General features: G+C 37.4%; 1 protein-coding gene across 1 annotated transcript; it reads left to right on the top strand.

Moving 5' to 3' along the window:
• Positions 1 to 4,802: 4,802 nt before the first annotated feature.
• On the top strand, positions 4,803 to 9,864 carry LOC112567463. Its single transcript, XM_025244154.1, has 8 exons — positions 4,803 to 4,890; positions 5,437 to 5,649; positions 6,723 to 7,121; positions 7,523 to 7,547; positions 7,742 to 7,791; positions 8,506 to 8,751; positions 9,179 to 9,348; positions 9,484 to 9,864. Exons 1-8 carry the CDS (start codon positions 4,803 to 4,805, stop codon positions 9,508 to 9,510), a joined length of 1,218 nt encoding a protein of 405 aa, XP_025099939.1. The 3' UTR covers positions 9,511 to 9,864.
• The last annotated feature ends 1,508 nt before the right edge of the window (positions 9,865 to 11,372 follow it).

The raw sequence follows: 11,372 nt of genomic DNA on the forward strand, positions 1-11,372 counted from the left end.
TTGCTTGGAAAAATTCTTTTTAAGGTTGTCGAAAAACAATTAGATGGTAAGTTAAACTCGTGTTAATCTAATTTTCTTAAAATATTAAAATACAAATTTCATGACCCGTGTGGTGTTCTCGTCTTGATCACAATCTGCTGCTTGTGGTTCATCTCTTATTTATGTCCTTAATTTTTACAAGTGCTAAAAGGACATGATTAGTTTGTGGTCCTTGCCTAAATGTTTGTCAAGCATGATTGGAGGAAACATTTTTTCTCTGGTGACATATTCCTGGTTTGGGACAGCGTAACAACATCGGTAACTATTACAATTAACAATGTAGTATTGAAACAATCTGCTACCTTGTGATCATCACATTTGATTGTTTTGTATCTGTTGATCCTGACTACCAATGGTGATGATATAAAAGCTCAGTAAATGATCAGTAATTGCATTTTATACTAGGTTAAAGATTTTTTAATTAGCTAGAGGCATACACCGATTAGGCAGGCCATGAATGATGGGCATAAACTTCTGGTATCAACTAGGAAAATATTTTCACTTAAAATGAGTTTTTTTCTGTTTGAGAATTTAAACCAGCTTTAAATATTATAAAATATAAGCTTAACAACAGGTTTGAAAAAGTCGTATTATGGAAAACCATTTTTGCATGTGGTAAAATGTCTGCAGTCGAAGACACGCCTCTGGGTGCCATACTTTTAGAAATGAGTAACTCTATGTATAGAAGTAGGAGCCAGAAATTAAGAAAATATAAGTAATTTTCAGGACCATCTATGGACAAACGGAGGAACCGACGGGATGCTGCTGATGACATTCTGAAATATTAAGTAACTATGAAGTAATTACACTCTTTGAACTCGATTCTCACGACGGTAAAGAAGAAGTGCATATCACATCCACCAATAAATAATCAGTATTTATCTACTTATTTATTCATGTCACTTGATAAAAAGATTAATTTAAAATACTCAAAAAAACAACAACATCCCAACCAAGGCAGACAGCGGCAACAAAAAGTGAAAAAAGACATGAAAGACAAGACATTGAACTCTTTTTGGAACCAACAGACTCCTACCAGTTCAAGCTAATCTTAAAAATGTATTTGTTACAGAAAATAAATTCTTCTTCTTGTTGTCCTCTTCGTGCATCAGGTTGCACATAAGGCCTCGACCAGAGTCCGCCGGCGAAGCTATTCTTGTGTCGAAGCTATTTTATCAGAAAATAAATTATATGTATATTAAAAATAAAGAATACAATCAGCAATCAAACAATAATATCAAAACCAACGAGGAAAATAATTTGCCAAGTGAAATTAAAACAATAATTGAAAAGGAACTAGGAAACTAATAGACGATCAACTTAACCATACATGTGCTAATTTCTTTAAATTAAATAAATCCAATCAGAAAAAGATAGAAAAAAAACTATATTATATTATGTATAAAGATGCTCATTGATGCACTTTTAAAGATTAGCACCCCAAACGTATGTAAAACTGTAACAAAAACAAGCAAGAAAGAGAATTCAGTAAAACCTTAACAGTATATATAAAATTGACATCAAAAATAAAGAGCGTTTTTGCAACAGCGAATTATGAAATATTGTACTTTCATTAGTTGCAAGTGTGGAGGCGAGCCATCCAGATAATTAAGTTAGTATAAATCAGAAAGGAAATTGAAACAAATTAGAGGAAATAAATAAAAAAGTAAAGGTAAAGGTCGTGTCCTTTCATTGGGGAGTGAGGTGTTCTACATTCCACTTTTCTTGGGGCTAGCTTTTAGTGTGAGGGCGGTGTCCCTTTCTGCTCTACCCTCCATAACCCTCATTGTAGTCATACCCTTCTCGACAGCTGGGTGGACTGCAAGAAATTTGTTGCGCCACACGGGTATCGAACATGGCTTGCTGCTGGGATGTAGACTTAGCTGCTGACTCGGCGTAAAGCACCAGTTCCTCACTACCTTCCTTAAATCATTGCTAATGTAGTATTTCTCTCAACTGAAAAATTACAAAATAAAAAAATCTCGGCAGACGTTTCCGAGGGCAGATCTCCGATATTTTATTTATTTTTTTGCAAATGACAAAAAAAAAACATATAATTCATTGTACACTTTCGTTATGAGTGTCGGTTTGACTTTTGTATGCTATTGTATGCAAAGTAGGCAGGAAAGAAAGTAATCCACCGCACACACACATTGTAAAGGGAGGGGAGAAGACAGTGAGAGGTCACAAGTCCAACAAGGAAATGACACTTGACCTTTCTCAGGAAACTGTACATGCAAACAGCGTGTGAAGAAAATAAGCATTTTGCTGTGTCACACACACACGCACACCACACACACACATACACACGCCACACACACACACACAAACTTGTAAAATATTTCCTGAATCCCGGATCACTGTAAATATTAAGTAATTACCACTTTGGTCCTTATTCTTCCTTCATTCTCTTTTGTTATAATATTTCCTTATTTTTGTCTAATAATTCAGCATACTCTTACCCCTTACAAGGAGATGGCTAGGTATAAACAAAAGTCACACTTTATTATTCTACCAGTTTCGTTAATAAACAATTGTCTTCTCCTCTTTCTCAGTCATGTATATCCTTTGGCGCTTCTTGTCAAACTGAAGAATGTAGCTGTTTGCTCATAATATAATAAAGGTACACGGACTTTTCGCCGACGGACGTTTCGCCGCCGGACGTTTCGGAGCCGGACGTTTTGTCGACTGGACGTTTCGCCGCTGGACGTTTCGGAGTCGGACGTTTTGCCGACTGGCTTTTCGCCGCCGGACGTTTCGGCGCAGGGCACTTCATTTCGGCATTTCACGCGGGACCTTTAGCCGAAGTCAAGTGTGGGACGCCCCTTAGCTCACACATTTCTCTCGCCATTGTATCAATGTATCAGTGAACTCTCTCTCACTATCCCTCCTCATGTGAACCGTTAGCTCACACATTTCTCTCGCCATTGTATCAATGTTTTTTCTCAAAGCTGTTGCGCATAATCTGTGACAATCAAAGTGAACTGTCTGTGAAGTCTGTGTGTAAAATTTGTTTGAAATAAAGAATTATTGTGTAATCTAGTAGTTACTTTCATTCTTTGAGAAGTAAGTAAGCTCTATCTCTCTGACATAATGCGGCGAAACGTCCGGCGGCGAAAAGCCAGTCGGCAAAACGTCCGACTCCGAAACGTCCAGCGGCGAAACGTCCAGTCGACAAAAAGTCCGGCTCCGAAACGTCCGGCGGAGAAACGTCCGTCGGCAAAACGTCCGCACACGATAATAAACACTGAGTTGTCTATAGTAAATATCAATTCTATTTGATTGTATTAGAAGTAGTATAGTAAATATCAATTCTATTTGATTGTATTGTTGTGTCCAGTATGTATGTCTACTGTTTGTATGCCTTCAGTCACACACTCATATAAACGTATATAAGTAGGTTATTTCCCTTTGCTGGACTACAAACTGTCATTGTTTGTGCACATCTTGGCAACACTGTCTTGAATATTCAAGAGATAGCATGACCATGCTTGACACTAATTGCTGTCCCTATTTTTCATCTCCTCTCATTCAAGTACATACTTAGATAAGTTACTTATTTTTGTTAGATTACAAAATGTAAATGTTTGTACATGTCCATTGTTTACCTCCCTTCAATCATGAACTCGAGCCTACACTAACAAAAGTCTGAAGTGTGTGTGGATGTATGTGTGTGTGTCTGCTCAGCTTAATTCACATGTAGTATACTGCAGTTTAATTATATTACACCAAGGTACAGTTTTTCTTAGCTTATAATAATAATTACATAGCAAACTAGCCCCGGAGATCGTAACTGAGAACCGTTTCTATTATTTTTAAATTAATATAAGACTTTATTTGTCCCAGAGGGCAATGACTAGGCCTTGTGATAGCCTGTTCATAAGTATTATGTCCGGTAAACTTCTCATACACGGAAAGTTTGAGGATGCCTCTTTGTGAAGTAAACAGGAAATTTCTCAACTGATCCAGCGACAGAGGAAGGAAAGCAAAAGTGGATAGCCTTATACATAGTATTTTGACACACAAAAATCACTCACTTATATACTAGAAAACAGATTCAACAAAATAAAGTTCGTGCATGTGACAAACTAAACAATATTTTACTCTTTACTGTCACACAAATTATACAATGACTAAGAGCTACTAAGACTGATTTTGAACTTATACAAACGAGAATTTAAGAGTTGCTGTAGCTAACAAAGAAAGTAATTCACTAATGAGCTGAATTGCTTAATAAATGTTTTTAATATAAGGCTTAGTATTTGCTGGACCTTATTTCAATCCACATAAATAGCTTCCTCTGCAGTGTGAACACGAAGACCTTTCGTAACCTCCGACCACTTATCTTTTTTCTGCAGTCGGGTGAGATGTTCGCTGGCCTAAATCTTCCTGGTCGAGGTTTCTCTTCCTTTTCTTCCAACAATCAACAACTGATTTTATCTGAACCTCCGTAACAATTATTAGATCTTCGTATCTGTAACTGCAGCTAGCCTGAGTTATACACTGCGAAGAAAGCATCCGACATATTTGAGTAAATTCTCGTCCAGGAACTTTTGGTAGCTTCTTGTCAAGAGAAAGGAAGATGGTGTAGGTTAGTGATGCCAAGGGAGAGCTAAGACTGGTGCAGAATTCGCCTAACACACTTACACTGTGTACTTCACACCAAAATGTTTCTTGAATAACAATACAACAACATTACGAAAGAGTTTTAGTTCCTTGTTCTGGAAGAAGCTGAAAGACCTGTGAACAACTCGGTGAAAAGAATGTTTGATGTCAGTCTTATTCATCGGGAGGTTCATCTTCTCGCCCTCCTGACCAGCCTTTATTTCTTCGCCATCACACCTTGGACAGGTAGGAGCTCACGACTTTTCAATTCTTTTTCGATTCTTTGTCTGTTAGTTTTGATTGTCCGCTTAAAGATTCTAAACACATTACTTCGAATGTACCTCTGGGAGTAATTCTATATTTTTGCATTGTGTAGTATTCTTAAGTGGAAAGAATTATCATGAAGTCTGCTAAATTAACATTCTGGCCATGTACTTTTAAACGAGAGACTTGAACATAAAATGTCGTCTGGTCAGCAAACAACTGAAATGAGGAATGATACCAGTTATAAACATTATTTTTAATGTAAAATAGAGAGAAAGAATATGTGTGTATGTGTTTTAAAGGGATTCTGTAGATCTGAAAATATTTGTTTTAATTTCTGGTAATCATCTCTGTGTGTAGAAATGTAACTGTGATAAACAGAAATCAACATGTTTGTTTCAGCTGAGTGCACCTCGCTAGAAATAAAGGGAGGACACAGCAATTTCGCCTTTTCGGATGGTGTGATGTCAGACGTTCTATTCTACGTCAATAATATAAATGAAAATGTTACCCTGTATATATCTAAAGGCGGACAAAAGCATGATGCTAATGTATGCAAGCTCATAGTGACAAACACTACCTGTGCCAGTCACATTGGGAGTTGTCAGTGTCACACAAACTCATCAGAAGGTCGAGTTGAATACATCTTTCAGAAGAAGTTTCAGGTAAACGACAGCGGCGAGTGGGTCTTTGAAGTTTGGGATAAAGATGTCAAGACCTCTGTTTACATCACTGTACAAGGTCAGTTTATCTTACGTAAACATTAAAACACATAATGATGAATACAACTACATGGTAAACAAGCACACCTATTATGTTCTCTCATATATATATATGACATTCATGCATAAACACACACAATCTAGTAAAGAGAAGTAAGGTCAAATTAAATCTTATTGGGGGGCTAAATGACCCTTGATAAACGAGTTACAGCTGTTTGTCAGTCTGTCTATTATGATAAACAAGTTACAGCTGTCTGTCACTCTGTCTAAAACGAACTACGTAAGATCAGCGCCATCCATCACATTGTCTCTACACGTGCTACCAACACTCGTGTCTGTGTCTTTGTTCTTCCTTGGCTTGGTTACTGCTACTTCTTGCTTGCTGGCTGTCCTGCATACCTTCTTCAGGGAAAGAAAAGTCCAGAGAAATATTCAGAACAGGAGCCTGCAAAGAAATTAAAACACAATACACACAGATGCAAGAACTGATGAGCAGCATACGCATTACTCCACATCATGCCAGCCCATCTTCTCACTTTTTTCACTTTTTTTGTATACTGAGTTGTCCACCTGCTAGTCTTCCTCTGCAGATACACGAAACCTTACTGTCTTCTTTGCTTTACTGTTTTGTCTGTTATTACCTGTCAGTATATTTTTTATCCTTCCGCTCTTCTTATGCTGTCAACGTCTTGTTCTTGATTCAATCGCTGAGAGCATGCTACTACATAACTGTGATCATGTGCTATATAAGTTACACGTTTGTTGTTGTTGTTGTTGTTGTTGTTGTTGTTGTTGTTGTTGTTGTTGTTTTTGTTTTTTGTGTGAATGAAGTTCTTTGAAGAAAATATTCGAGGTGTTTGAGTTTATCTTCTAATACACACTGTAATTTTTAATCTTTTATTTTAATCGTATTTGTCTTTGTATTCGATTTGGCATGCATTGCTTTTGGCTGCTTTTACCTCTAGCTTAGCGATGATTTGTTTCGTCTTTGCTTATGGGAACAAGACTGTAGGCAGTCAATTTATTTTGTGTTTGTTGTCAGAGCACGGGGCTGTGATGACATTCTTCTTATTTTCTTTTTCATCATCTTAGAGGTTAGCACCACCACTACCCTGGGTCAGGAAGCCACCCCTATACCTCACAAACACACTACTACCCGCCAGACAAGAAGCACAGCGAGAAGCGACAGCAGGACGTTACATTCATACAGCGTCACAGTCGCCAGTGACGTAACTACAGCGCCATACATCAGCGGCTCGGTGCCATTCGTCACCACTGATTTCACGTCACAGCAGGCATCATCCACGTCACCAGGGTCCACGATTCAGAAGATCCTTCAAACTCTCCACAATGACACCTTTGTCATTATTTCCCTCGTCAACGGCTTAGTGTGCGTGATTATCATCGTCGCCGTCATCTTGACGATCGCCCGCCGACGGAGGCGCTTCAGGAAGAGGAGGGAGGCGAGGGCGAGAGTGAAACGTGAATTTGGTGAGCAGAGAGCTGTCAGTCTTTCACTTATTTGTAATTTTTGTTTGTTTCCTGTTCAGCTTTCGTTCTGTGTGTATGTGTGCATACGTGTGTTCGACTAAGCCTCTATGTTCATGTGTGTACCTGTGTTTACATGAGTGTGTTCAATTGTCTTGCGAGTTAAAAGATGTGTTTAGTTGAGTATGTTAGAGCTATCTCATATTTTTGTATTTGTGAAATATGTAGTTACTACTAAATGTGTAACATAACATTTAACCATTTTCCTCCATGTGTGTGTCTTTTATATTTTATTAACGGTCAACTGATTTATATGAGAAAAGTAAACATAAATGAAATTAAGCAGAAACCATCTCCTTGCAAATATTTCATTAAAGTTTTGTTTTCTTTTTTAATCCATTCAGATGATATTTTGCCTTATGAGGACGGGTAAGTAATCTTGTTATCATGCTGTTATTTTGTTATGTTAACAATATCTTGTTATTCACATGCACACACATACAGCGAGAGAGAGAAAATGAAAAGAATGAGAGAGAAGAGACACGCTCACACACAAGCAAAGTATGAAAAATAAATAATGAGTTAGATGTACAAATATTCATGTATATACATTTTGTGTACAGAAACACTGAGATTGAAGAGCACCCCCTGCCAGAAGTGTCCAGAAGAAAAGGTTAGTCAGTTGGGTGGACAGCTAAACATATTTCAAGTCTGTCGAACGTACCGTACCATAGTTATTTATGAGTATTTACACATAGAGAGAGTCAAATTAGGCATGCACGAACAGACTTAAATTTAAAAAATGATTTTTTTAAATACACACGAGAAAATCACCTAAGTCAACCAAGTTCAGCCAAGATTCCTTGATTTTTTTTTTTCATTTCTTTTACTGTTCTTGTTTTTCCTAGCACTTCGTCTCGAGTAAAAGAATTCTAGCGTCTGCGTAGATCACCTGTGTTTTTCCAGCTGCACCACTCTCGATTTCGCATTTTCAGTCTCGATATGTTTGTTGAGAAATCATGCAATTCTGTGCCTTTGATTGTAAGGGGTGGTAGTGAATGTGTATGTGTGTGATACTCCTGACACAATGACATTAATAATCTTTTATTTCATCTTTACAATTTAAAGAATTTTTTCTTTTGGAATTACATTGAAACGTGTCTACTTATGTGTATATTCTGTACTCAAGTAGTACTTTAATTCATCTAGTGACAGACAGTAGGACACAACTCTAAGCACAAAAACAATATGACAATAGTAATAGATAGATCAGTAATCTCGCAAGACATGAAGTAGGGTATATCGTGAAATTTGTATCCCTGATAAGAAAAGGGGGACAACTAAAAGTAACCCCTGAGCAAACCCTCTGCCCCTTGCGCGCGCACAGGTCGCTCGTCGTTGTTGCGTCGAGCCTACGACGCGGTCATCTCCGTGAGATACGAGCGACCCTTCCACAACATCATCACCAGCTTCCACAACTCCCACAGATCCTCCAACCACCACAACCCCTACGACAAGCAGTTTCAGGACAAGCGGGTCTCGACAAGCGGCATGAGTGGCGACGATCCCGTCATCTATGCCAACACCCACGTGGACCTTATGGCGAGTCTGGCCTCAGGAAACGACTCTCCAGGTGAATATTACGAGCTACATTTATCAAAATTCTTATATAGCTAGCTTCGTAGTTTTATCTAAATGCTTATAGTCAGATTCATGTAGTGAATAGTTTTATTTCGATACGTATAGTAAGCTTCATACTTTTATCTCAATTCTTATATTGAGGTTCACATATTCATAGCTTTATCTCAGTGGTTATATTTATATTCACTTAGATTCACTTAAATACCTATATTTAAATCCATATGATTAAAATTCATATCCTCATCCCAATGCTTTGATAGAGTCATATTAATGCTTTTATTGCTTTCATTCATAGTCATCGTAATATTTCAGTAGTGTCTGGACTTTTAAAAAATTCAAATGAATGAGCTGTTTATCCATTTTCTTTGCTACATGCCTATAAAAAAGAAAACAAAAATATGGGAATGTTTGTTGGATAGATGGCTGCCCTCCTCTTCCTAAGAAGTCTTCCTCCAGGTCAGGAGACCAAGCAATATACAAAGTCCCTAAAGGGACGTCAGCCGTTGACTCAAGCTCGTTATCAAGAGAACCAAAGTTACCTCCCGTGTCCGCACTGCAAGCAAACAGAGCACAAGCAAATTTTCTAAAGGTTTTTAATTTTCTTTTATTTTTCCTGCTGAGTTGTATAACATTGTACTACACATGTACACCTTTGTTCTTAAAAGGAAGAATATGCATGCACTGCAGAAGTAATTGTTTCTCTAGTACAAAGATTTTTTTTCAGTCTCCTGCAGATTACTCAAGCTGCTAAGGACTTCATGAATGAGTGAAAGGTAACCAAGACAACACTGCATGGGGTCTACTCAGCTAGTGATGTTGTGAAGATGTGCAGACACCTTGCTGATAAAGATGCACCTCGGACAGACTTTTTACCCTGTGACAAATTTTGGCTGTCCATCGCCATCCACTGTCAATGTTTCCATTGAAAATACTCGATACCCATTGTATAACGCGGTCTGTCTAATGATTCTAATCATTCATCCAAATCCTCTAAACTATACAAATTTTGCTGGAGAGATATCCACAATCCTATTTCTCTTAATTGTTAAATAATCTTAAGAAATATAATTAATAAAACAGTAAAAAAGCTCAAAGCCTGTCAGTCAGTCAACATAAGGGGTTCACTGTGTCTAAGACAAGTCCTATCATATGGAACAAACCCTTTCCTTTTGCCGCTGTTTCCTCCCCCTCTGCTGGACAGCTGGGTCATCGGGGTGAAGACCTTGTGAGATTTTGTTTTATTTTTGGTTTGTGCGATGGACATTAATTTATTCACCTGATGTTAGAAAACTCAGCATTTGTTAGATGAAAGTCCACTTTTTTAATGAAACAAGTGAACCAATATTGTATATTTTATTCCAATTGTGGGAATCTGCACCTAAAAACTTGCACATAGTCAGAGATTCCTTGTATATGTTTGTCTTAGTTTCTTTCTTGACCGTTGTAGGTTTTTACTTGTAAAGCTTCGTTTTGCAAATCGTTTGATCAGTTTGTGTTGAGCCTGTCAACCACTTCCAGGCCAGCCAAACAGGTAAAAGATCCATCTAGCGCGCCTACTCGCAAGTGTATTCAACAACTTTTGTGTTGTGACATCATGCTTTTCGGAGGTCAACGGGTCACAAACTGGAAACGTGCCGGTCCCCCTTTTACTCGGCAAAATTAAAAATATAGCGATTAGTAACTTATTTATTTGCTTTATACAATTTTTTTGCATACGTCATAAAAGCAACAGGTATTATCTCTAACCGGTTACAACTATCAGATTTTAATTTTGCTATAGAATTATTAAAATTTTGGTAGCCTTTTTAGACCTTCAGATAAGTGTAGTATTAAAGCACACTCTGTGTTTCCCTGTTGACTGTATATTTGTTGTGGTTCGTTTCTCGCGTTCTCTCAATGTGTACTTATTGAAACTAAAAGCTTTTTTAAAGCATTGTGAATAATCAGATTATACTCTAAATTGTTGTATAGTTTAGAAGATGTCAAAATACCTTGATTGACTTTAGCTCTTGTAGACAAGAACTGAAGAAATGCCTTTTGGAAAGCTATCTGTATTAAAATACCCATCTTGTGTTTCAATAACAGTGGCTACGACAAATTTCATTAAAATTTTCTGGACTTAATTATTTTGTGAGTTGGACGTAGACAGCAAATGGCTGGCAACCATCTACCATACAGAAATATAAATTTGTTTGTTTGTTTCATGTATATTATATCCTAAATACTTCAGTAGACGAATGATATTTCACAAAATGTAAATTGTTGTAAAGAATCAAATAAAAAGAGAGAACTGCTCAACGATGGAATACAATCGATGATGGAATGAAATATTTACATCAGCAAATAGAAGAAAAAAATGTGCTTTCATTTCGTAACTTTATCAATAATATGGATTCAATCATCCTGAGATTATCTTTGATGGGTCTGGGTTGCAGATTGTTACCCAGGGAATCTTGTAGAGTAGATGTTGTTTTGCTGTACACACACCACAAAGCCAAAAACAAACAAAAAAAAAATACAATGCACGCCAGCAGACTGCGCACGGAAGAAAACTACACATACCAACAAACTGCACACACAACACACGCCAACATTTATAGGATGGTCTTCACA

This window comes from Pomacea canaliculata, linkage group LG7 (genome assembly GCF_003073045.1).
Source record: "Pomacea canaliculata isolate SZHN2017 linkage group LG7, ASM307304v1, whole genome shotgun sequence".
NCBI lineage: Eukaryota > Metazoa > Mollusca > Gastropoda > Architaenioglossa > Ampullariidae > Pomacea > Pomacea canaliculata.

Excerpts from the sequence above, each read along its gene's own strand:
- LOC112567463 (XM_025244154.1), top strand. The coding sequence starts at position 4,803 with ATGTTTGATGTCAGTCTTATTCATCGGGAGGTTCATCTTCTCGCCCTC. Across the intron at positions 4,891-5,436 it reads CGCCATCACACCTTGGACAG|GCGGACAAAAGCATGATGCT; the intron begins GTAGGAGCTCAC and ends ATATATCTAAAG. Across the intron at positions 7,792-8,505 it reads AGAAGTGTCCAGAAGAAAAG|GTCGCTCGTCGTTGTTGCGT; the intron begins GTTAGTCAGTTG and ends GCGCGCGCACAG.